At 41.8% G+C, this 27,850-nt stretch overlaps 1 protein-coding gene and 1 long non-coding RNA gene across 2 annotated transcripts in view; one reads left to right on the top strand and one right to left on the bottom strand.

The window, feature by feature from the left end:
• fut8b (fucosyltransferase 8b (alpha (1,6) fucosyltransferase)) overlaps nucleotides 1-27,850 on the bottom strand; it is a 107,849-nt gene that overhangs the window by 39,273 nt on the left and 40,726 nt on the right. The window contains exon 2 of the mRNA XM_008397469.3: nucleotides 10,640-11,221. Within this exon, the coding sequence (XP_008395691.1) occupies nucleotides 10,640-10,842 (203 nt within the window). The 5' untranslated portion in view covers nucleotides 10,843-11,221. The remainder of the gene's footprint in view (nucleotides 1-10,639; nucleotides 11,222-27,850) is intronic.
• On the top strand, nucleotides 3,880-6,879 carry LOC145549827 (uncharacterized). Its single transcript, XR_014085682.1, has 2 exons — nucleotides 3,880-4,149; nucleotides 6,563-6,879. It is a non-coding gene; the product is annotated as an uncharacterized LOC145549827 (long non-coding RNA).

The raw sequence follows: 27,850 nt of genomic DNA, 5'->3' as shown, positions 1-27,850 counted from the left end.
TAACCAATAAGTCAATCAACCCAACAAACTAAAAATCAAACAAATAACCAATAAAATCACTCAATAAAAGATGCTCCTGACCCTCAAAATATGCGTGGGTCTTATTTACAAAATCAATTTCTGTCATTCGAATGGACAAGATTAAACCTTTGCATTAGGCTGACGTGGGCTACAAAAGGAATCAGGAATCTTGGTGAAAATGTGGCACTTGTTGGTGGGAATATTGGGAAATTTTAAGATGATAAGTTGCTCTCAGTCTGGAGTTTACTTTACCTAACACATGCTTATTTTCTGTCATTATTAGAAACAATTCATGTCTGAATGCACTTCAAAATAATGACCCAGTGGCTAATATTGTTTAATCTGTTTGTGAAACAAGTCAAAAATACAGAAACAAAGTTTTTGATTGGATCAAAGTGGTTGCAAATCCAAATCTACCAGGAGTATAATAAATTATTTTCTAACTTAAGCTCATTTTGACCAGCTTTTTTTTTGTCCATGCTATTATTACCGTCATAGCGAAGTTTGCAGGAATCGTCCTGAAGATAAAACTTAAGTGAGGCCAGGACAGGATACGTTGTTGCTGAACCATTCAGATGCACGTCTAAAGTCTGAACACAAACAGGGAAGCTTCCAAATGAGATTAATTTCATCCAACATCTTTGCAACACAGAGAAAAGATGCCCTGGAATAATCTGTAAAACTAAAAGTGACGCATGAAATGTTCACATTCTAAGCCTCCGTTGTTACAAGAGAGCCACGGCATTCCAGCTGGTCTTTTATCATCACCATAGTGCTGAAACAAATAGGAAAACTGCTTTTATCACAGATGCTGCATAAAATCACTGCTCCAAGCCCACGAGTGTGATGAGTGGGATCATCTCAGGCTCTTCCACATCATAGACATCTGTGATAAAAAAAAAAAGGAAGAAAGAAAGAAGAAAAAAAACATACCGCAGTCATCAAATTCACAAGTGCAGAAAGCTGTTTTTCATTACCGCTGAAAGCTTGTTTGGACAGACGTTCAGTTCAATTAACCTAATGTACAGTAATAAACTATTTGCATTTGCATATATCTAACTGTATCTGCAGAACTGTTGCATATTTTAAGTGTTTAGTGAATTATGTCTGGTTGATAAATGCAAATTTGAATTAGCATTTTCCAACTCCCTCAGTTAACCGTGAATAACTACCACACACACACCCACACCCACACACACACACGCACACACACACCCACACACACACACACACACACACACACACACACACGCACCAAAAACACAACTGAGCACTTTGACATCCTTAGAGCACCAAGTTTATATCAGTCAAGGGGAAGAAAAATGGCACTAACATGGTAGAAAAGCCGCAGTTTTTTTTTTTTCTCCAGCATTGTATTTGCAAATACCCCTGAGCAATAGACATAATAAATCATCAAGGCATGCAAACTCAATTTGCTCCTTCAGTAAAGAACATCAGTCGCCTGCAGGCACAGAGATGAGACTTTTAGAGTTGCAACGGCCCCTCTCGCCACAAAACTCTCCCTTCAACGTGCGAGTCTGGTCCCTCGGAAGCCCTCGCCTCCCACTTCACTGACTACTAACTGAGCAATCTACTTCAAGGGCATCCACAGCTGTAGGAAAAGAGAGCAGAATATTCTACTCAGACGTTATGCAAACCGGCGATGGACAATGATCCAACCTTTCATACTTTCCAAGAACAGAGTTCGCCCTCATTGGATTCAGATTTCCTGTCTTTATTAGATCCACGGTGTGTCCGTTACAAGACCCCGAGACGGATCGTTGAAATAAAACCCGGTGACATTTCCTCTCCTCTATTATCTTTTGTACCATATTCAGCTGCACTTCCCCATAGGCCACACCTTAACATGCTGGTTACACCTCAGTACAAAAAGCAAGACTTGCTTCATCACTTCCCAGGGGTTTAAAGTGCTGCTAAAACGGCGACATAAAACAACTTGATATCTTCTTGAACAAGGCAGAAGAAATAGGCCATACGAGCTCAGGCTAATTAGTGCGAACATCATATATGAGGGTTATCTATAGAATACAAATTGCCAGTGCGCTTGTCACAGACCCAGTCATGGAAAACACACCCAGAACAAAATCTGACGATATAAAATATATCCAAACACTGAGCTGAATCAAAACTAACAGAATATGCCAGAAAAGGCAAACAGAGAACAACAACAACAACAACAACACACAAAAAAAGACTACTGAAACCTGCAGGAGAAATTAGACAAGGCAGCTGGATTCGACAACATCTAAATAAAACAACACAGGAAAGGTAAGAGATGAAAAGAAAACTCAGAGTTGGGAGAAGCAGCACGCAAATACGTGGAGGGATGCGGGGGAATAAAAGACGAGCTCTGAAAGCAGGCGGAGGACGAGGCCTGCTGCCTCTAAGCGCTGCGTCGGGAAGCATGTAAGGTTCAAATATTTCACTTGAGCTCAGCTGGTGAAACCACCGGCTCCCTCTTCTACACCCAGTGTTCACTGAGTTCACAAGGCGATCAGAGCCGAGGGACCGAGCTTGAACAGTGGGGGACCGCGTGGCAAAACTGCACCTATATTCCTGTAGAAAGACTTAATGCGCTCAGGCCGACTTCAAAAGGAAACGTATGTGCTGACCTGAAAAGTCATCCATATGGATGGAGATGGGAAGCATTCTCTGAGGTCTAGATGAAAGACGGCTACGTGGACACCCTTTGGCTTCGTACAAAGAACCAACTAGCCTGTGTTTAAACGGGCATACCCATGCATGATCACATTGTGATGCACTTTGCATTTCAACTGCAGCTTAGAGTTATCACAGGTTCCTCTGATTTACCCACAAACCAATCTTTAGGTGTCATTTGGTGGCGTGCGCTTCTCCACATCCTGCATAGTGCAGTATTTCAGATTCTCTTGATCTCCCAGAACTGGCTAATGTGTAATTACAATGTTCGTCCTTAAATCATTAAATTCTGATGCACTTTGCATTTAAACGGCTCTTTTAAACAAATGCTTTCTTAGGCGCCTTGCAACTGGTTTATGCACAATTTGGAGGCGTGTTCTTCCCTATATCTGTGACTCTCTTCAGGGGGGAAAAAAAAAAAACATTGCATATTCAGTTCTTTGTGCAAGGTGTGGGAATAATGGAGAACAAAAATTATGGATTGTTCATTTTTAGCCGCATGTAAGTATATGTTTGTAGCTGCCAGTGCAGTGCTGAGACACAGTATGAAAGCAGCTGCATAGTCAACAATGGTTAGATAAAATATTCAGAAAGCAGCCAGTCTGGTGTGTGTGTGTGGGGGTGTGTGTGTGTGCGTGACGAGGTTGCAGCCTTAGCACCCAGCCAGCATCGCGAGTTCTCTATAAAATTTCCTGATAACCAATTCATACCTTTGTATTCAGGCTACACGTCGTGCCTGAGCTAACACTGCTGCTAGCATAGTCCTCCACTGATATCCAGCCACCATGAAGAATTAATTCCGACTCAATCCTAAATTCATGTTTAAAACAAGAAAAAAAAGAAGCTTTTATTAAGCAAAACGGGAGTGTCCTGTTTTTTTGATGCACCCCAAAACTTCTCTGTAATACTTTGAAAGAGAGAGGGCTTAGTTCAGTTTAAAGGGGGCCTTAGAAAACTGTGTTTCATCATTTCTTGATAACTGAGTGCATTTGCTTGTACCTCAATTCACACCACTTGTTTCCAATAAGTCAAATGGGGGGGAAACATCTTGTTTCCCTATGAAAACGTAAACTGGTTTTGAAGCCTTAAAGAATCGTTCAGACAGTGGCTTTGTTTTACTTCACTACGCGATCATATGTCAAATCGATTTCAGTTGTTACTTGCTTTCATGTCTACGGATTCAAACGTCAACATTCCAAGTAAACCGATTCTGTATACCGCATTCCTGCCTCACATGTCCGCAACATCTTTAGCTCGCCAGCTCCGCTCTGAGCTCTGCTCGACAGAGACGTCCCGACCACAGACAGTCCTAACTAACAATGAGGCTTATGTGTGCCTGAGCGCGCTCTGCGGACCGACCGGAGTTCAGGTCCTGAGGTGGCGCCAGCTTCTGCAACAAGGTCAACCCTCGCTCAAACCTTTACTTGAGAAGACGATGACCTCAACACGGTAAGCTATGCAAATGAGTTTTTCATGGTTAAAATTTACATTCTTATTTGACTTGAAAGACGGAGACCCAAATGAGCGGCAGGTTTCGCGGGCAGCTGCAGACAAAATGAAACTGAGAAAAACACGGGGACACATAAGGAGAGTAATTGAGGTCTAATGGTCAATAACCTATACCATTAAAAGACAATTCCACCGAAGCATGTATAAACAATTTGTTAGAGATGCTCTTTTCTCTCTTTCAGCGTACATAAATCTGAGTCACATGGGCCTGTGTGTGCGCAAATAATTCCTTGCATCCATTTTAACTCGCAGAACACATTACACGGGGTTTAGAGGTCTGCGTCGACTGTAACAGTGCTACGCCACGCATAAATCTCCTTTACCGGCTTGTTTCTGACATAATTGCACAACAGCAAACATTCTGCTGGCCCCGAGGTAAGCTGAAATAACAAATAAAACCGATTAGGGCAATGACTGTGGTCTCTGCAACTCCTCTCATCCCCTCAGATGTCATTTTTCATTTTCTCCTTGCTGCTCTTTACTTAGCGAGGTCCTAACGCCATCCATCATTCTCTCGATTCCGCCCTTTCCTCCAAACCGTCCCCGGCACCCTCCTCCGTTGCATCCTTGCATCCCCTCTGTTGGCATGCCAGAGGAGGGTGGGAAAGGGGGACATCGATCAGGTCCTCATCACTCACCCCAGCTGTCACTCTTACCCCCTTGCTCCCTCTGGTGTCGCACCATCAGGCTGGCGCGTGTCATCGTCTCTGCGGGAGCAGTGGCTCTGTGCCCGGGGTGACTGACAGCTGCAGAGAGGGCGGAGCCAGACAGGCCGAGCAACTCGACCTCATGCTCACCTCTCATTAATGCTGCCGGGTGATTGGTGGGTTGGCACGCCGCCTGTCACTCGCATCACTCAAGAGTGGCCTGATTCATTGGACTGCATCTGTAGGTCGGCCAGGTGAATTTAATTTGAATCCGAGCGTTGACGGACGCTGATTAACCAGACATGACTGTCCTAAGAATTGCGCACGAGGACTAAAGACAGGATGAAGCAAAACAGATTTAATCTGTTTCTGCTTATCCGTCACACTTACATGTTTCAGATGATCAAATAAAAATCCAAACCAAAAATGTTTCAAATTGTTATCACATCATTAAGCTATTGAAACCAAAATTGGACTTTTCTAAGAAACTATTAACCCTCATTGCTAAATCACACGCCTCAGTTATAGACGTCACATTTTGGTGAGTTGAGTTCAATATCCGTAGCCTCACTCTTCTGCCAAATCTCTAAAATATCCCTTTAAGAAAACGTATCTGACAGCATGAAGTAAGCTAAAAGATCTCCAAAAGCTACTCACCATGTTCTGGTATAAAAAAAAAGGAGGAAGAGTTACCAGGGAAAGTTTTTTTAAACTTTTTTTTTATGTGCATTTCAAAAAAATAATATTTATGATGATCTGAGACTGATTTGCCACTTCAGGACCTGAACCGTTTACCCTAACTGAGTGAGGGTTAAGAGCCGTCAGTTTTTAACCTTAAACTCAAGCACACTTTGGTGATGTGAAAGAATAATGACGTGAAGCACACCAGCAGGTGTTTCCCTGAATGGATAAAAAAAAAAGAGAGAAGGTTTTGGGGTAGCCTAGTCAAAGTCTGGATGTAGATTTGATTTAAATGCTGTCGTTAGTCCTTAAGAAAGCCGCTCATGTTCGAAAACCATCCAAGCTGCCAGAACGCTGTCAGAATTCTGCAAAAATGAGTTGGCCAAATTACCTCCACAGTGATGTAGAAGACTCCCTGCCAACGCTTTAATGGCAGCTGTTGTCACCAAGGGTGGAACAGTTTTCTCGTTTAAGGGGTAATTGCTTTTTGATAAATGACATCGCTTTTCTTCACTTAAAAAAAAAAAAAATACAATAAAATCATTATTTGAAAGCTGCATTTTTCAGTTCAATAAAATGTGTTTATTGAACTGAAAGCGTGAAAAAAAAAAAAAAAAAAAGGAAAAACAGAAGACATCTGTCGGTGGGAGGGGGCCACAAAATTCTTGTCCTGCCAGCGATTTATCAAATTATCTAACTGAAAAACCAACTTGGTGGTAAAAAGAAAATAAAACTAATAAAACATCAGAATTCTGTCAGATATATAATGACTGCTCCATGCAGCCTGATAATGCCCAACTCATCTATCTCTTGCTGCTGTGCAGTAATGACACTAAACAAGTTGAATTGTACTCCGATCTATAAATCAGTTTGAATGCAATGAGTTTTTCACAGTGCAAGAACTCAACATGATATGTAATAATGTCACTTTTATGGGCTTAAATTTCTCTGAGGCCACTTGTAAAAAATGAGCACACTTGATGTGACGGTTAGGCACTTTGGATGAATTTGTCTTTTTCCATCAGACGTCGGCAGGATGCTCGCCCCGAATCGACTCTGCTCCCTGTACGAGGCACAGAGATCCGTGTTCTCGTTCCAAATTAGCGGAACGAGGGAGCTGCTGAATTAGGTGATCATTGAACTGGGGAGTTGTTACACAGTCGGCCGTTCTGTGACATTCCACTGTCAGCAGTTTGTTGGCGGAGGACGGAGGTGAAGGAGGTTTGAAAAGGCGGAAAATAAGGAGAAGATGCGAAGAGGAGCCAGCGGCAGGGGATGACGGACAGCTCACCAGCAACTCATTTATTTTTTAAGCCAATAATACAAGAATAACAGACACTAATGGGGCTCTCGTGCAATATTTTTGCAAAAGTATTCAAACTCCTATTTGTGTTTTAGTGGGAAAATAGCAGTGCAAATATGGGGAAAAAAAAAAGTCATGATTTTTTTTTTTAAACAGTCCACTGTCACCACATGCTTGTCGGGATTCAATAAAATCTGCTGGATATTCTTAGATAAATCAGTTTGAATGATAAACTAAACTTTACTGCATTGTTTGATAGTTAGGATCAAACAATTAGGCAGTGACTTAGTCATAAAAATGATTGAATTAAACATCTTTCCGTAATGTGCCCTAAAGCGATATTTGTCGCAAACTGTTGCTACATGAAAAAACAAAAAAAAAATTCTGCATAAGACTGAAAAATGTCCACATTTAAAAACATCAGTAGAGATCAGCTACAAACAAAGAAAACAATGTCTGTCCTGACAAACTGACAGGCAATGCAAGGAAAGCACTAATTACCCCGTGTTAACATCCAGACGGATGTAGATGAATCTGTTGACAGGGTAGATATTAGATGTTCCATCCAAAAATCTATCCTTTATTAAAGACGGTATATGCAGACCACAACATTGAACTCCACTGTCTAGATGCACAAAGTGCTATTTAATAAATGCTGGTTGGAGTGTCACACTGCAGAGACACTTTTCTGCAGCAGAAACAGAGATGTTGTTCAGAGCTGACGGGAAGACGGACGAAGCTGAACGCAATCCTGGAAGATAAACAATTAGAGGCTTCAAACAGCCGGACCTGGAGCTGGAACCAGAACGGGCTCCAAGCCTGACCCAGCTAGTCCACCCCTGACCCCGCCCCTTCCCGTGCACTCTCCTCTCTCCCTCCTGTCAGCCTGCCAGCACTGAGGCTTTTTGCACATCAGCCGAGATGGGAACTTGCGGGATAGCTCTTTGACTCTTGAAAGGTTTGGCCAAAACAACACATTTTGCCCGTGGGTGGTATTAAAAGTCCCATCCGCATCAATTCCACTCCTGCTAAGGCCCTCCCAGTCCTCCGCCAGCAGAGCAAACATCATCTGGGTAGATGACTTTACAATTGGGATTTATTAAAGCATTTTCATATGCTACAGTGGCTCAGTCGCCGTGTTTGAGGATGATTTTATCTAAATCCAGTTGAGAACGGCAGGACTTTCAATTTATGCTCACAGATGCACGCTTTCCAATCTGACAGAGCTTGAGCTGTTGCATGAGGAGAAATGGGTAAAACATTTCAGTTTCTAGATTTTCAAAGCTGGCCAGGCCATACACCAAATACTCGCAGCTGTATTTGCACCAAAATAGTTCTAACAAGCACATCGACTCGGGCAGGCTGAAAACAAATACGCGCAACAATTTTCAGAGTTTTTATTTTAAAACGGCCGCACTATTTTCCTCTTTCACAAAACATTCACTGCTTTCTGTTGCTGTACGACATAAAATCGAAATTACACACGTTGAGGTCTGTGGCTCTGGAGTTAAACAATGTGAAAAAGTTCAAGGGTTATGAACAGCATAACCCCAAGCTTAAAAATATAGAAAGGAACAGAGGCCAGAAGAAGCCCTTTTGCTGTAGATAGCTCATAAAGCTTAACCCTCTGCAAACCAGCAGTTTCCTTTTGGCTTGCCGTTCTGTGACACTTAGCTGAAGCTTAGTGGGACTTGACAAGGCAACGCTGTACTGCCCCAGTAAACAACTACCGAGTCCTCAGTCCCAGATCAACATCCCGCACTCAATAACAAGCTGTGAGCACGCAGTGTGTCAGGGACCCATCTGGACATCGACTGAAAGCTGCACATTTTTTATTTTTTTTATTTATTTTTTTGATGCTGCGAATTCCACCTTTGTTTGTGAGCCAATTCTGAATAATTACAAAAGCAGGGGATTTAATCAAGGACCAGCTGTCTGAAGTAATGCATGTGTTTTGTTTTTTTTATGTTTGTGTGCACCGATGAGGTCCTCGCATCAAAGTGAATCAGAATATCACAGAGGAACAGCTACGACAACATCTGAAGCTTCCCCTTAAAACTACAAACACACACACACGAACACGCACACACGCACCAACCGCATCTTTCGTAGAAGGAGGCACGCTCGCACACATCCACGTCCAGAACTGGGGTTTGAGTGTTTTGAAAAACGCTGTCAGCATGCGGTGATAAGAGCAGAACCATCTGCCTCACTGTTACAAATAGCTTGAACGTGTGAAAGATGCTGTGCGGTTAATGGACTTGCACAATGTGCTATTGTCTTTTAAAATAACAAAATCTGGTGAGACGTGTGACACGCTATCCATCTGTCACACTCAGCATCTATCACACCGCTGATTAGCTGCTACGATCGTGGACGTCTGATGAAGCTCCACCACAAGCCACCGACGGCTCCGGGTTTTTGTGATTGGACTGAAAGTGAGGCGACCGCATGCGGTGGTTGCAGGACTTTAACAGGTGCATTGTGTCCACTGTTGAGTGTTTTCTTTTTTTTTATTTTACTCTAAATTTCACCTTGTCAGCTTTTGTACAAACAAAATCCTGGGGGGAATTATGTGGTTTTGGAAAAGCATTTCAAATATTTACAGAGCAGCCAGTGGTAAGATAACGTCCTGCAAATGTCCTCCACTGGATGATTTGCACAGATGCTGTGAAAGCCTCAGCTAACTAGACATTTATAAATATCGTGCTTTTACAGATTTTTACCATAGTTTTTCCAACGATGTTTCTATTCTAATGTTTTACATATTAGGGCTGAAAAAAGGAGCCAATGTGGAAAAGCTAAGTGTAGAAAACTAAATAGACCCAATGTTTCTTAAATTTAACACGTTTCAATCCTCAGTCTCCACAGCTGTGCGTCAGGTCATTTTTTGCCATTTGTTTCTGCACAGCCCTCTTCTGGACCCCACCATGCCCTTTTAATCAGGTTGAGGCCTGACAGGACGAGTGGAACATCTTCATTTTTCCCCTTTTCAGCCACTCAGTTGTAGATTTGTTGCCGTGTTTGTTGTCGATCTATACATTTAAATAGAACTCCATCAATACGACAGATGAACTTGCATTTGACTCTTGACTAATTTGGTAAAAAGAGGAACCCGGGTTCTGAAGATGCAAACCAAGCCAAACTAATATAGCACATTGTCTCCATCTTGGTTTCATGTCTCCAAAAATACTTTGTTGCAGAAGTCTCGTTGTCCACTGATATAACACTTTGTTAACTAATCCATTGCTACCATATTCTTTCAGAGAAAATAGTCTTATCTAAACAATTTATAAGTCTACTTCTTGGTACTAGCATAAACTTTGAACAGTAGACAGACTTATGTTTCTGTTCAGTTATTATGCACATAGAGCAGATTTCTCTACCTGTTGTCTAGCTAGGTTTGTTAGTATGAACGCTGCATACTACACATGTAGCTAACCAATTAATTTGATAGCAGTAGCCAATATAAAACACAGATATCTAAAAAAAATTGTATTTAGTACATAAAGCATTTATATAACTAGTTTGACTACCAACATGGTATCTAGTTCAGTTGTTACTTTTTTTCTTTTAATTGATTATTTAAAGCATCTCACCACCAAGCAGTGTTGTCTGCAGGTGGGGTAACTGCAAGGACAACATCTTAATTCAATTAATTTGTAGATTATAGTATAAAGAGGACATGATTAATAAAGGATATATCTAAAAGCAAACAAGAGCTACAATTAGAAACCAAAAAGTACTTTCTTTGTGTTTGGTGTCGCAGATAAATCTGTCGATTTGAACATTTTGTTACCTGAGAGATTCTGCCATGCGCCGCAGGTCTTCATTCTGCTGCTTAAGCCGCTCGAGCTTGGCCAGAATCTTGGAGAGTTCCCTGCTGGACCGCTCCGGATGCTCGCTGTCCCTCACCAAGTGGCCACCGATGTAGAAGAGGAGAGTGCCCCAGGCCAGCAGCACCAGGGTAATCCACCGCCAAGAGCCTGCCCAGGGCCTCATGCTTCCACCACGCCCACCGAAAATGTCCTGTGGTGTGCCCGTCCGCCCGTCGATCCACCAGCCGGCCGGCCTGCCTGGATGCGCACGCAAGCTGTGTGCTCCGTCACCAGAGATGCCACCGCGTTAATCTTGGCACTGGCATCTTTGCAAGGATGACAAATGGCAGATAAGTGGGAGATGTGTGCCTCTGTGGCTCAGGATTATCTATGTAAAGGCAAACGGTGCTTCTCCAGTGATCAGCCAGTCTTTCCTGTGTGCTAAAGCATGACGGCCCGATTAGTGGCTTCACCTCTCCCCCGGCTCGGCGCTGACCGGCTTATCCGAGAGTGCTGCGCTGTGTCCGTCCAGTCCCACCGGATTCCTTTATTCAAGTTGCATTCTGTAGAAACAAAGAAAGAAAAAAAAAGGAGTTAGCCGGGGTCACGTGTGGTTAACTCTGATATGCAAACAAGCTCCTTAATTATTTTTTGATTTGCAAATATGCCCTGAGGCAAATAGAAGCACTTTTTAGGATTGGCGAAAAGCAACAATACAACCGAAGTGGAAAGCCCGAGACAGACAAGCGCCCTGGATGCTGCTGACTGGTCCCGACAGAAACCTGTCTCAGCAGCCCACAGGATTGATCAGCATGACACTGCAATTTGCATTTACACAGTGATGTGCAGTCCCTAAGCTGAGCTGCACTTCTGTAGAGACAGGACACGGATGTTCCACTCTCTGCGTCTAGCCTGTTTGCGCATTATGTACACGCTTGTACACATCCACAATGAACTCAGCATGCACACGTACACAAGCAAGGACACTAAAAGATTCAGTGTTTTTTTTGGGGGTTTTTTTTTATTCAGTCCAGTCGCCACACATTCACCCGTCTTCTCCCTCAAGGGTTGAGGCTTTAACCCTCAGTTAAAGCACAACCTTTGCTAAATTATTCAGAAAAAGAATTAGAGACGCTTTTCCTGGACGATCTCCGGTTTTCCGATCTGCAAATTCACACCATAACAACAAATAAAAGAAGGGAATATATTGCAGGGTCCTTGATGGATATGGGAGTTATGAGTCCTAAAGCATTAAATATAAGATCAACGCCTCTATTTTTCCAGGATTGCACCACCAATAGCAGCGCCATGTGGGAGTAGCTTTGTTACATTAGTTCTGATTTGTTCTCTTTGTAGACTTTTGTGCATAATTGTTTTGGTTGAGGCAGTGAATGTTTCTCCAATTATTCCCTTTGTTTTTTTAGGCTGTGCAGCGGGAAGGTTTTTTTTTTGCTGTTACTTTTTTTTTTTATACTTTCAGACAGTTGCTATAATGAGTAACCGTGGAAACAAGGTGTCGTTTTCAAAACTAGAACCAGCTGATTAGCTTCACGAAAACTCAAATAATACCTGAACTGTGACCCAAAATCTTGCAGGCTTTTTGGATGTGGAGCGGGACCAAAGAACAGAGAGAAATCTCTTTCATCCGTCATGATGGGCGAGGATCATGACCACAACGCAAGCGTCTTTCTGTACATATGGCCAGGCAGAGACTTAAAGAGGAGCAGCATAAGCAAATGAGGTGGATTAGAAGTGCTTTCCATGATGCCATGCAGGACATGTTACTGTGAAATGTCGTCTTTGCTGCAAGGAAAAGCATGTCAGAAGTGAGAAGCTTCTTGAGATTTATTTTGTCCTCGGGATAAAATACAAATTTTTTTATTGAATTGAATTGAATCTTTACACATTTCCCTAAGTTTTAGCTTGTTGTTAAGAAACCACCAATTGGTTAATGCATTAAAAGAAAGAAAACAGTTTAGAATTTTGGTACATTTAATGAACTGTTTTTTTTTTTTTTTGTTTGTCAATGATTGTTAATTCGAGACTTATCAATAAAAAATGTCCAGTTCTGGTCACTGCCTCATATCTGGAGTGAAAAGTTTTCCTAATATGCTCTGTGACAGATTGAACCTGTCTCAAGGTGATTCAGTGCACTACCAGAGAAGAGGAACAACAACCAGAAAAAAAAAACCTGGATCACCTCATTCCTTCATCCCAAAGCAGCAGAGAAGATGGGGATGGATGCGTGCTGAGTTTATGAAGCAGCCTTCGCCGTCAACTCCCAAACAAAGCCCTGTCATGTCACCGAGACCAGACCTGTGACAGGATGAAGACTGGCAGATATGTGCATGCGTGTGCAAGTCATCTACATGTGTGCCATCATAACAGCGAGCTGGAATGATGCCAAACATCCTAGATGCACCATGAGTGGCACTGGTTGGGATGGGCTTGATTGGCATGCTGCAGCCTCTCTTGTGTTTCCATCTGAGCTGCAGAAACCGAGTAGAAATGTTCCTGCTGGGGTTCTTGCGGCAGCGAGGAAACGAGTCAGCGGTGGCTCATGTTTACAGCAGCGGTAAAGTTGATATGTAGGACATAAACGTTGGCATGCTGTAATGTTTTAGGGCGTGTTCAGGCAACGGGGGCCACAAACTTCCCCAGTGAAGCAGAGAGGTGCAGACTTCTGATTGAACGACGTAGGAATACCGAAATCTGTGAAGAAGTTAGCAACAGTTCCGGTTCTGCCTAACCTGGGCTGGCATGCGAGAAGCTCCTTTTTATGCATGCAGCGCAACAAAGTGCTGAGCTGTGTTTTATTATGGAAAATAAGAGGTGCGTGAGGATAGCACTCTGCTAGATAATGCATGATTGGGACTTCACTAAAAGCCAGGCTGAATGAACCCTCGTCTCGGTGTTTGAGGAACCGTAAATGGGGTTTGAGCGCGGCAGACTAAAACGGACACATCTGAAGCCTCTCGATGTTTAAATCGGACTTGAAGTGGTTCAATGGAGAGGGGATCGATGTCACAGAATATATTGTGCATAAAGGTATTTACTTTCAAGGCAAGTTGAAAGTGTAGTCACTGCAATAGGAGACAAAAAGGATCTTTTTTTTCATACACAACTGTTTTTGCACTAGAGACAAACAGGACCTAATTATTCAACCACTTGACTGGAGAGCTTATTGTTGCTAGGTAACAAATAACTTCTTCAGTGGCCTCTAATATCAGCTCCTTTTTCTTTCCGTGGTTTTATAGTGTTGCCAGATTCAAACTCCTCGATTCTGATTGTTCAGGGAAATGGAGCCGTTAATGACAAGGTCGGTGTTCCAATAACTTTGAAACTGAACGATCTGGGAACGCAAGGGGTCCGCTGTATCCCACGAGCCTCTACGTGACGATGACATTGAATGCTGTCAACCTTAAATGTCATAAAAGTCATAAGCAAGGAGATTCAGTCAGCACCAAAAAAAAAAAAAAACAGCACTACTTTGTAAAGTTTTGCTATCTTCCTGTACAACTGTTTTTCATCTTGTCCTTTTGCTTCAGTTATTAAAGTATTTCTGGTTTTACTTCAGCTTTGGTTTCTAAGAGATGACATGTTTTCTGTTGCTATGGCATTGCGGCTTAAAGTTTAAAAATAAGTAAACGAGAGCTTAAATAAAAAAGTTCATAAAGTTACTTGATCAACATCTTGTGATCTGACAGCCTGCTTGCTGCGATGCAATTCTTGAATGTTCCTTAATTGCAGCTCTGCTTATATTCTTATTTCCATTGTGTGTAATGTTGTAACCAATTGTAAAAAAAATTAAAAATTAAGAAGAAATTAGATTAACAGTAAAAAAAAAAAAAAAAAAAGTTATATTTTGTGGCGATTTAAGTTTTGGGAAAACAAGCTATTTATCTCCTTGAGGCAGAAACCTTGCATTTTTATTTTTAGTCCTCTCTCAGCCCTTCCATTGATAAATACCCTGTGGAAAGTGTCAAACATACGTAGCTTGTGACTTTCACCAAAGTCTGTGAATTTACATTCACAAGCAACACATTTTTTTCATTCCTTAAACAGCTTGAATTCTTGGAGATATTGAGTTTCTGTATGACTGCAACAAATAGCAAATTACTGTTTTGTTTTTTTCAGCGAGCATTTGCTTGGAGAGCCATTAAGGCTACACATAAGCATGGCATTACAGGAACCTGCGCACAAGCATAACCATTGTTGGGCTCGTTACGAAGTCTAAATCTACTGCCAGGAAAGATTAGCTACTGTAACTACGTAAATGACTCTACATTACAATGTCACCTGGCGACTCTGAACCCATCCAAGCATTAAACAGATGCTTAGAACAAATCGATATGTGGATGTGCCATAACTTTCTCCAGCTACCAATAAACTTGATTGATTTGATATTTTATCCTTCAAAATATTTAAACTGAGTACCAGGTGGCAAAGTATTAATATATTACCGCTAGGACGGTAATTTATTTGGTAATCCTTGTTGTTTAAGGCCGAATAAAACATCCCAGTGTTTAGAGCAGGCAAGGTGGTCAGGTCATGAAGGAACTACTGCTGCAAAACAGCAGACCTCAAGCAATTTCTTATAAAATCCTTTTAGCAGTGACAGAAGTAATGATTTTTCCCCCAGTAGCTGGATAAACCGCTCATTATCCGAGTCCTCTGTTTGCCGTGAACCCAAAGGAGAAAGACATAAACACTTTTTAATTATTTGTTTGCTGTCGCAATTCATATAGTTATCGCAACATCCATCAGTGATATTGAGTGTCGCTTGTTTCTAAAATAGCGCGCGGCTCTAATTCCTGCCCAACAGTAAAATGAAAAATCACAACAGACATTCCTGACACAGCATATCTGGACAGTCCATATTGCCAATTCCGGTCAAAAACTGTACGAGTAGATTGAGTAGATTGCTGGAGTTTACAAAGACAACAGGCAGAATATGACCATGACCACGTTCAATAAGGCTCCGTTAAATAAACATACTCTGCTCAGATTGTGTGAAACCTGCAGGTTTGCGTGTTGATTCAGTGACTAAAATGAAAGCCGTTCGCACCAACTGAACATTAGGACAATTATCAAATCCAGTCGGTGGCTTCAGAAAACGAGCAGAAAGGCTTCTATAGTTCCTTTTCATCATGCCTTTCAGCTCGGCTTTGGCTTTGATGTAGTGGCACAGGAGAGGGGAAACGCATTATAAAGTTTCAGATAGCCTGGTTTTTATAATTAAAAGAATGAAGCGACTTCTATTGAGTCCTCTGTCCGCAGAAAGTAACCCGATTAAAGAGAAAATGTTGCTCTGCCATGATACTCCGCCACAATTTGTTCCGCTGATGAAAATCTGCCAGAGTAATATTCCAGTGAAGATTTGAGCAATTTCAGAGCCCTCTCACATCTGCCCTTCAGTCAAACGAACAGAAGGGTATACATTATTAATGGAAATGATAATAATGCCGTTTAAATAAATAAGAGTTTCCCCACTGTGAGACAATTATGCAAGTTGGACGGTGCGACAGACTTGCTGACCGAGGGATTTTCGAAAAGTTTTCTCCTTTATTCCCCTAAATCCTGCCGCCTCAAAGTAAAGCAGAGACATGAACGCCAGCTCTTAGCGGTAATGGGCAGGATGAGCTATGCGTCCCCTTAAACATACAGCCTTGCTGCTTTATAAATGGATATGATAAGTGGGCCCGCGCCGTTCATAAACACAACCGTTGTCTGCACCTGCTACACCCGAGCTTACCAAAGCTCTCTCTTCACCCTGACTTTTCGATAACATTATGTTCCCTTTATGGTCCGAGCTGCTGAGGTGTGAGTGACCCCGTAGGGCGGACTCTTGGCACCGTCACAAAATGTAGCTGAGCAGGAGCAACTTGAAGAGGCCTGGGGGTCAGTGGGACTGACCTGCTTTTGGGTCTGTTGGTGATTTTTTTATTTTTTTTGTGTGTGTGTGACTGAGGGCATAGTAGGGGTCATTTATCTGCAGCCCCCGGTCTCCAGACAATAAGAACGGCGATGAGGTTCACTACTGAATAATGCATGCAGCCCAGCTCACGGCGTCTTCTTTTACACCAACACAGCAACTCAGCTCCGAGGACAATGTGGAGTTTGTCCCCCATATTGGACGTTTTATAAAGAAGTGTCTTAAACGATATACGAGCGCCTCTTAAAACATTCTGAATCGCGTATACACAGCATGTACTCACTTCTTATTTCTGCTTGTTCAGAGGATTATATATAAACTGTATGTGCGTTGCTACTGGCAACCCCAAGGGGTTACGTAGCATGATGTGATGCATGTCACGGCATATAACATGGTGGAGGAGAGGTATGATGTGCTTGGAAAAACAGGTGCGAGATCTGGAAATGAAGGCGGAACGGTCTTGGAGAAGATTAAAGAGCCTTTTCACACAAACTTACACATATAAGCGATACTTAAATATTTATATGAAATATAAAACCCAATGTGAGCCCCGAATGAGGAGCAGATGGGTTTTTGCTGATAACGTCAAAGCATTCCAAACAATTTAGATTTTTCCAGCGCAGCACATCACCGGTTTGAGACGTTTGATGGTCCTTATCAGTTTATGAGGTACAATGTGGGGGAATTTCTGTTTGGACTACAGAGACAAAACATTAACAACAAAAATGCCAACTCTGGCAGCAGTTTTTATCTGTAATATATCCTGTAATGGTCTTTGCTGAGCAGGCGTTTTTTGTTGTTGTTGAGAAACAGACATCTCTGTAACAGTGATTACTTATAGTCTCATAACTGCCAGCAAAATCTCCACACTTCCTCCTGGCATAAATCTTCAGTTCAGCAACCTTCTGTTCTTGGAGTATTTATTCTAACGGCCAATTTTAGTAGTTTTAGACACACAACGGTGACAACTTTTCAACCGAGACAGTTTGAGTTATGTTATATAAAATACTAAAGTCAAAAAGGGATATTATTTAAAAGATGAAGGGGAAAAAGAGACGCCATGTTAATGCAGGACAGTACTGAGGCCCTGCCTTCCTCATTTAATATATTAATGTATATTTAATATATTTTAGCAAAGTATGCTATGTTATGTTTGTCTACTGGTTCCACCAATGGTAAGGCTCCACTTGGACTAAACTGTGGTGTTTAGTTGTTGTTCTGCAGTGGCAGGTGTGGTGCTGAAAGCTGAGAGGTCATGGCTGAACTTAAATCATATGAATCAAACATTTCCTGAATTAAAAACCTTAATCCTCTCACATAATTTCATGACATTTTTTTAGTTGCTTCTATTAGCTGTTTGAATACGTGTGCATTTTGCTTATTTATTCACTGTTGAGTGAATAACTTTTTAGTTTATTGTCTCTTGTTGATCCTACTAAGAGACAAGATGAACCTCTGAGTTGATTGTGAATATTTTATAACCTAAAAAAATACAGATACTGCAAATATGAAAATAAACATTTCCACCTACATTATGCTTTTTAGCAGAATATGAATCTGATATATTTATAAACATTATTATAAATGTAACAAAGCCTATAATTCTTAACAAATTAATGTTGTTGTTTTTTTTCTCCACATTTTCGCTTCCATCAGAGACCAAAAATGTTATCCGAGTGCAACTTTTTAGTAAATACGAATGCAAGAAACTGTGTGACTCACTCCGCAACAGAACGTTACCCCTCCCAGCGCTGCCTTTCAATACTGGTTCTGTACCAAAATGCAGAGGCACCCATAGCTTTCTGGGGTGCCCCCGGTGTTTTACATGTAAGTGTGTGCCACACAGACAGAGAACGTGTGTGTGTGTGTGCGTGTGTGTGCGTGTGTGTGTATGTGGGAGTAGGAGAAGCAAAAGGCTGGCTACAGCTGACTGCATCCGCAGACATTCAGGCATCCACCCTCACACATCGGAGAGCGGTAAATATTTCATGAGCTGCTGTTTACTTCACAACATTTCTAAGCCGAATGTGCAGTAGTCCATTAACTTAAGCTAAAAGGCGGAGAGAAAGCCGGGCACGAGGACAAGCATGGGGGGAAATGGGAGAAAATGGATTGATGGAAAGCCGGGGGACTAAAGGGCACGGCGGCCAAATAAATGCAATGAATTTTAATATACACATATGGAAGGAGAGACCCACAGCAAACGTATTATAAACCACGGTCGTGTCCTCAGTGGGAGTTTATTATGCAGCCATTTTATAATTGCACACAAATTACAGCACACATAGCTTACATTTACAGACTGATTAAAATATTGCATTATTTTATTTCTTTCCATGTCACAATTTAGGATGTGATGAATTAGTCATTTGTTGTGTAGTAGATGGTTTGCTGGGAAATCTGGAGAGCAACAGTAAGCCAATGATTCAAACCTCAAAATAAACATGTTATTCTACACGTTTTTCAGTTTTATTTAATTTAATAAACAACAATTGCCCATTTTCATTCTTCGTCCCTCAGGTGTGTACAGTCGATTTTATAAATCAATATAAGTTTTAAATAGGACCGTAATCTGATAAGGTTTCAGATAAAGCTCCTGATTATTTTTTACTTATTTTAAAACTCTTAAACTCAGGATTTAACATTTTGGTTTGAGTACTGCCTGGGATTTTTTTATCAACCAAAATCCTGGCAAGCTAATTTGCGTGTCCAATTTTTAAAAGCCAAAGTTTACATTTGTGTGGAAGTTTGCAAAACTCATCATAAGCCTTCCACTTTATTTTGTTAATCAAAGAAATCAAGGTATTCTCTAACAGTGTTTTCTAGACGCTTTGTCGCCATATAATAACTGAAACTGCACTGAAATATTTTAGAACCCCAAATATCAACAAGTCATATAAAAATGGAGGGGAAACGCGATAGAGTAAAAGCATCAGCTGAAGAACGACAGTTCTAGTCAGACATTCTTTGTCATTATTGGTTTAGACTTGCTTATTCTCAAGTTGGAAGAGACGGAACAATTAATGACTGTTCAGGGCATCCATAGTTTTTTATGCAATGGCAAAAAAAATACTCTACCACGTTAAGTATGTAGGCCAATGTTCAATGACATGGACCCAAGAGCTCCACTGCTTGGCCAGCCAGCAAATTCTTCAAACGGCCCCAAATGATTTAGTGGCCCACTTAAACAACTGACCCAAAATGTTTCTGCAGAAAAAAAGAAAAAGCAACAAATGGGCTCAAAAGGAGACGGATCAGTTTACGTTCCAGTGGAAAAACAGGGGTTAAACGATTTGAACAAACACAAAATACTAACTCAACTGTGCTAATGTGATATTTATCTGCAATTTGGGGGAAAAAAAAAATAAATCTTTCATTTATCTTCTTCTTTCTTACTAGTATACATGAGTAATTGCAAGCTAGTTATATATATAGAGTAAAGATTCTTTTTCCAAAAAATAAAATAGTCATCTTGAGGAAAAGAAAAATCGTCGAAATAAAAGATAACATCTGACAAGTTTCGTGTGAAGTATACTGGCTGATAAACCAGAGTAATGTAAGCCTGGGAGATCATTTAAATGTTACCATTTAACTTCTAATCAAATAAGGACGAGCAAAAGTCAATTATTTCCCCTCTCTTTTCAAGAGGTATCCACAGAGACGGTCTTTCATTTTCATGAACGAACTGTGTGTGCTTTCGCTTTCACTAAAGCACTTAAGCTGCTCCACTTCATTGCAACTTTGGGATTAAGTCTCCTCAAAGTGGCTGAAGGTCTCGGAGAAGTTCTACCGGTGCCATCGCTTGTCCCGCTCCAGCTTGGCGCTCAGAGTCCCAGCCAAGCGCCCGGCCTCTTCTTCAAGGTTATCTCTGTGGAAAATTCGCTGACAGCAGGATACACATGGACTCGCGTCCCCAGGGTGACACCAAGATTGGTACTCATGCGTACACGCACCCACACACACCTCACTGGCCAAGTGGTGGGGGTGTGATGTGGCTCATTTGTGCCAACAGTGTATGCAAACAGGTTTTAATTGCCACAGAGGGACATAATTAGCAATGAAAAGCACCTATCACTCCTCTGCTTTATTACTTTTTATGTCCACATAAAACCGTGGCGTTGGGAGGAGGAGGAGGAGGAAGGGGGGGGGGGGGTCACACCTGCCAACCCAATCTGTCTCCCGATGAGAGAAGGTGGATCTCAGGGCCGAGCCACGGTCAAGGGCGGCGTTGTAAATCCTCCGTGTCAGGGAAGGTGATGAACAGGCTCTGCAACGGAGCGTGCGTTTGCGTTTGAGAGACACAAACTTACAGAGCAGGAGTCAAAGACGTCCAAGCGGCTGCATGCATCAGGCCTCCGGCGAGAGCCGAGGACCTTGGGTGTCGGGGTGTTTATGTGGTGATGGGCGGCTTGCGGAGAAATTCCAAATCGATCATTTACTCTACGCTCGGCGCTGTAAAGAAATCCTGTGTGTGTGAGCCCGACTGCAGGCTGCGAAGAACCTTGACCATCGTGATGCGAGAGCAAAAAGAATAAACTCAGGGTCAGAGTTACCCCTCCACCTCGAGCTGTGTTGCTGCTGGGACTCGCACGCATTTACTGTCTGTTCCAGTTTCTGTTCCACATAATGAGTCCCAAAGATGACTGACCTTTCGCAGCCCGGGGTGCCGGGGACCGGCTAAAGAGAGGGGAGGGTGAACGGGTTTCCAGTGACCCCATGCAGAGGATGCCAGTCTTCATTTGGTCATTCTAAACAGGCTTCCTGGACATTTTTCGTAAGTCCAGACTAGAAATTTTCTAGAGCTCTCACAGTTGTTTTTAGACGCATTTTGAATTACATGGCAAAAATATTTACTGGAAATAAATGTTACACTCACCAAGCTTTAAATACAGAACCAGCAAGCAGAGTGGAAGGAATACGATGCTTGCAGAAACAGACGGAAATAATGCATGGATGGAAAAGATGGATGAATGTGGAGACGGATGATCAAATATGCCTGAGTCAATAAAATAGGAAGTAAAATAAACGTTTTGTAAACAAAATTAAATCCGAGCTGGAAAACATGAATATGCAAATGAACTGAATGCACTTCATTTGCAGTGGAAAAGAAACAGAAAAAGGGAGGAATACCAAAGCAAAAAGCAAGCAGAGAGAGTAATAAGAGAGAGCGGCAGAGGCACCGTCATAGATGATCCCTGATTTTATACCCTGAATATGCACGGATGTGTAATGCAGCTCTGTGGATCCTCTCAACATTCACATTGATCAAATTACAATCAGAATAAAGCTGCAAAAGCGGTGAGACCAAATACTGATGATTTTCATTTCTATAATTTGTCTGCAGTGAACGCAAAACAGTAAAAGCTAAACAGTCCAAAAATACTCATAATTACTAGTTCCTCAGTTTACAGTTATGTTTGTAGCTTCTCAATGACGCAGACATACTTTATTTTCCTCTCGCTGTGCACTGCAGCAGCAACCCTCCTTTGCGATATATATTTTTTTATTTCCGTCTCTTTAAGACCCTCGCTGAAGGTTTTAGTTGGCCCTGATGGATTTAAAATGGCAGAATGGAAGAAAGATAGATGCTGTCAGTTTGAGGTGTGCCAAAGTTGACACAAGGCTAGCATAATGCAAGGTGGTTTCATGGTAATGTCATCAATTCCGAGAAGAAAGGACAAGACTACAAATGAGGCGCTTCTGGTTAGACGCAGTGACGTCTTTGGGAGGAAAATAACGCAGAGATGTTACTCAGCCTCCAGACGATTTCACAAGCAGGGCAGAGTCACATCTATGTAAAACCAAGGCAGGGACGTTCACCCTTTACAAAATACAACATTTAAAGCTCAGGATGAGCATTTGTAGCATCTTTACATACAAAATTCAATATATATAGCGTATATATTATTACATTTGTGATAATATATCCATAACACCAACATTGTTTTCACCATCGGTATATTCCTACTTGTACCATGAAAATCAAAAGATTGAATGAAACTGATATTTTTTTGCTAGATAAAAACTGTCACATTTATATTCAGCTCCCATGAGTCAACATCAACTTACGCTACATTTGCTGCTGCTAGTCTCCAGGGGTTTTTAGTTGGCCTCTACCAACTTTGGACACCTCAAGGCTGAAATGTTCTGCCAAATTTTATTAAGAAAACTTTTCAACTTCAGGCATGTCTGACTTTTAAGACAATGCTCTCCTTGCTCAGGCGGCTACATTAAGTGTAGTTTTGTTAGGTCTGTTTTTGTGCTGTGCTATTTTCATGCACAGAGTTTGAACTGAAAACTGCTCTTTGAGATGTTTTGTATATTAAACCTCCTCTTCGTGATTCTCTTTGTTCACAAATGTTCTCTGAAGTCAGATCTTTATTGAGATTAGGAGACTTCTGAATTATTTTGGTTTTGCTTGATTTCATTTCGGGGTATCGGAGTAATCCCACTAGAAAAAAAAAATCCAATAAAAACACAATAAAGTTTGTGGCAGCACTGCGACAAGATGTGAAAACGTTTTTGAGATGTGTGAATAGTTTAGTAAGTAAAAGATAAGGAAAAAAAAATAAGAAAACTATAGGAAAAGCGCTGCAGTGAGAACGAACGGAGAATAAATGTGTCGGGGGTTGAAACAGGCGGTTAGGGAAGACCAGCCACAGAGGGAGACGGGGAGGAAAAATTGCTGTGATCTCCTCTTGCAATCTCCCAATAAAAGCGAGGATTGACGAGAACAGGGGGGCCCCGGCAGTCTCGTGTGCAATAAGTTACATTTCCAGCACAATAAGCAGCACGCCCCACTGCTGAACATTTCATACCCCTCGCATCTTCTGCGGCCGAATTTACAGCCGGCGGTTAACTCCCATTATGCCCTGGCTCAGGGCAAACGTAACACCGCCCTGCAACAATTCAAAGCTCTCTCTCTGAGGCTTGAGTCATAAAGCAACGACGACCGGGGCTGGGAAAAGAAAAGATGAAGAGGAGAGAGCTTTGGCAGGCGAGACGCGAGCAGCTGTGGAAGAGGAAGACTAAAAACAGGGAAGAGGGCAAAGGACACAGCTCAAGCGTGTAGAGGCAGACAAAAGGAGAGAAATAGCTCTAGAGACATACAGAGGTGGAAAATAATAAAGAGGCAAGGAAGGAAGAGAGGAGACGAGACATGTGGCAATGAAAAGAAACACGAGATGCAATAGATTCATCACTGCGCTACATAAACTCCCATCATTTCCCCCTTAATGGATGGCTAATATGCTGACCTTAAGTCTAATCAGTGAAGAACTCCTGTGCTCTGTTGAGCCTTAATGCTTTCACCTTGATGGGAAAAACAAAAATTAGCTGGCACCTGTCCCAGGCAGCTGATTGCAAGGTAACCTTCCTGGCACCGTGCATAAACAAAATCCTTCTGCGACGAAAAAAAAAACAAGACAAAGCAGTTTGATGCATTTTGAAATGATACCGGATTAAAAGAGCGTTTGACCGAAAAAGACAAGATTGTTGAAGTTTAATCTATTTTAGGACGCGGAGTCGAGCAGAAGTCGGGACGTCACCGGCGAGCAAAGCGTCGCTGGGGCTCTGCGTTTTCTGTCAGGTTCATCCTTTCTTTCTCGTTTCTTAAGATATCCGAAGTGAGATGGAACAAAAATAAAGCATCGGCTCAACCTTCAGCCACTGGTTGGTCTGCATTGTGCTTCTGACATGCTGCCATCCTCCATAAATAACGAGCAGACTGTGAAATTAATAATTGACAAGTGTAGATGAGAGATTTTGTTGCCTTGCCCTTATATGAACACCTCTGCGGGTGTTCTTCCCTCTTCCACTTTATTTTGCTCCCTTGCTTCCTCTTAACTCCATTTCCTCTTCTTCATCCTCGCTAAATTTGGTTAGCGCTTGGCATTTAAACCCCAACCCAGTGGGACCTGAAGGGAACAGCGTTGGGTAAGCCTGTAATGAATTTTCTAATTTAATCAGTTTGGGTCTGGGTCACTTGAAAATATTTAAACAGTCTTACTTTAATTTAACAATGAGAAATTATGAAAATCACGAGCACTTGGATGTACACGGTCTTGTACTCCTTGAACTCTTTCACATTTTGTCACGTTATAGCCATGAATTTTATTAGGACTCCGTGCAATAGACCAACACAAAGGCAATGCATATTTTTGAAGTGAAAGGAAACAGATGATTTTGAAAAAAAATTTACGGACAAAAATAATCTGAAAAGTGGCATTCGTATTCAGAAAGGGTGACCAAACGACTTCTTTTGCCCGGACATGTCCACTTTTGCTTAAATCGACTGGCGCGCTGCACAAAATGCAAAAAAAAAAAAACAACGTTCCTTTTTTTGATATCTACTGGGAGCTGCTGCCTGGTGGGTGGTTCAGAACGAACAGCGACTGAGTGCGTGGCGGATGGAGCAGAGAGGTGAGCAGATACGAAATACAGCGGGCTGCGCTCCAGCTCCGCAGCTGATGTTTACAAAGAGCAAATATAGCTTTTCGTACAAGACAGGCAATACGATTCCTTCATATCATCCCAGTCGAAACAAAGGGGGCGACGCAGTGAGCCACAGCAGCAGATAGCTGAATTGTCTCTGTTCTCATCCCGTAGGTAACATGGACACAAAAAATATAAAAAAAAAAAGGTTGTGCAAAAAGAGGATCAATCTATTAAATTGACTGAGGATGAAAGCAAAAACTAAAGAACGGAGTGCCTTTCTATTTTTATTATTACATTAAATGTAATTTCAGATTTTTGTGTAATTTTAGTCCAGGTTGACTTGCGTTTAATGAAGTTGTCAACATTTTCACAGTTACTATTTTGTATTCACTCGGAATATAAACTCCTACGCCTAATATTGCATCTCAACTGTAGCTGATTTTATGATTGTTCACCAATAACTGAGATACGTTGGGCCTAACACACATCTTTCTTCATTACATTGTCCCACCACTCTCTGGGTTCTTTATCGTCTCAATCACTAAAATCAACATCAGGTGTGGGCGTCTGTCATGGTGAGTGAAAGTCTATTCAGACGGTCAAATAGAGTAAATGCACAGCACCTAAGTAGCTGTTGCTTTGGAAAGGTGCTTTTGATTGCAACATTCCAGACACTCACACTCCACGTGAGCTGTGAATCCCTGCAGCTCCTCCAGAGGTACCATCAACCTCTCGTCCTTTTCTCTGACGAAGGTTATGTTGCTACTTCTTTACCAAACCTCTGAAGCTTCCATAAAGCTTGGCGGTTTTTACATATGAACATGTGAAAAAAAGAGAGAATTACAAAGAACCGCAGTAACATCTGGTGGACGGGTCCGAAAAGGAGTTTGATTCTTGATCATTTCAGAACATTTCCAGAATATACAGTTCTTCGCTACCGAAGCAAATGTTCACCAGTACTGTTTATTCATTTTCTTTCATCTTTGCTAAAGAGTCCCGCCTTTTTCATGCTTTCGCTGCATCAGTCTGAATGCATCATAAGCCGTATTGACAGACCGCCACGTCCCCGTCAGGTTGCGTTTTCTGCTTCAGGTCCGTACTCGTGCGTATGCATGACTTCACCTCCGTCTCTTCCACTCCGCCTCTACGTCTGGAATTGTTGTGGGTCTGCTCGGCCCATCAGCTTCCACTTGGATGATTCTTTCCACTCGATGTGACCTGTTTGTAAGTTGTTAGTAGTTAATGCATATATTATGTAACCAATTCCTTGTGCCAATCCTCTTGTCCTTTTTTCTCTTTTTTTGTGAATGTAGGGTTGATTTGCTTTGACTGGTTCAAGAAGAGTTTATTCTGGTGTTGTAGCGAAACAATCCTGTCATCAAACTAAAGCATTTCTGCTTGACTGGAGACACTAATCAGATTCACTATGTTCAGCCTTGACTTTCATGAACTGCTTATATCATTGGCTGTTAGTGTAATGAAACTGACAATTACAGGCCGTGGCAGACATTCCCTCCGCGGCTTTTCAAAACCAGCTCCTGCTTTTTTTTTTTTTTTCCCTGCGTATTCACTCGTGCGTTGGCCCCAAATAGCTCAACTCTGCATTCCGCAGCTGGACACGAACGAAAGGAAGAGTCAATAAGGGGAAGAAAATCCTTGGCTCACCTGAAGAAGATGAAGCTGTTTACTAGTGTCTGCACCGGCCCCCCGAGAAACCTGCCACCGTCCTTCTACCTTCCATCACGGATCCGTCGCTAAAAATCAAAGCTTGCGAACCGCAGATGAGAAAACCGGAGGTTTGGCGAGTGCGGCAGACGCAGTCACACAAACTAAATTCCTTGCGTTCGGACAAGAACAAAAATACATTTACGCGTTAGTGCAAACAGACGGATGTTTCTAGTCCTGCCCTCCATCCGGAGCAGGCACCACAGAGGCCTTATTAGCACACAGGAAAGCCAGAGCAGAAGTTTACACAACGTGACTTGGTAAAAGTGAGGAGAGAAAGACCAAACATTTCTCCCAGTGCTGGCGGAACACAGCAATCCAGCTGGGAGCAGCTGCATCCTTGCTTCGACACGCTGGCGCCCTTACAGTTGGGAGGATCAGTTGAGGGACTTCCTGCAGGGGACAGATGGACTCCTTCACGATGCTTTGGGATGTTAACGGTCAACTCGTTTTGCATCAGACGCCGTGCTGTTTTCACATAGACCTTATAACAAGATATATAAACTTTTTTTTTTTTTATCTTATATTCTGATATTAAACCAGACAAATTTGTTTCTGTTTTTGCTCAGTTAGGGTCACTGAATTTATTCTTTGTCTTTAACTTTACAGATCATTTCATTGCCACTTTATAGTTTGAATTGCATTCTCAGACTTGTATGGCTTCCCACCCCCCTGCATCCCCCCCTTTTTTTTTTTTACTCTAAACAAAAAAAAAAAACAATCAGAAACAGTTCGGGTAATTTAATCAACTTGTGAGTAATATCTCAGCAAAATTTTAATGCAACAAAATCTACTTTCTACTTTGAAGTTTTACTTAAAACAGATAAATCTATGGAAACTGTTAAATAGATTTTTATTAGAAAAAAAAATAGTGTGTCAAATAAGAACATCCTTGAAGCACTTTTATACACGTTATGCAAAATTCAGCTAGTTTTCAAGTTTGTTTGAGCTGTTGCCTCAAAGTGGTTCCTCCATTTAACCTAAACGCTTTAAAACCTTTTAAGCCAAGACATCGTCATCATCATTCCCAAACTGATAAAGGCACAAGACTCTTAATGTATACAAACTTCTAAGTTTAAAGAAAGCAAAATAAAAG

The sequence above is a fragment of the Poecilia reticulata genome, chromosome 21 (genome assembly GCF_904066995.2).
Source record: "Poecilia reticulata chromosome 21, P_reticulata-male-v2, whole genome shotgun sequence".
Classification (NCBI taxonomy): Eukaryota; Metazoa; Chordata; class Actinopteri; order Cyprinodontiformes; family Poeciliidae; genus Poecilia; species Poecilia reticulata.
Note: the sequence above shows the minus strand (reverse complement) of the source record. Positions and strands in the feature narration are given on the sequence as shown.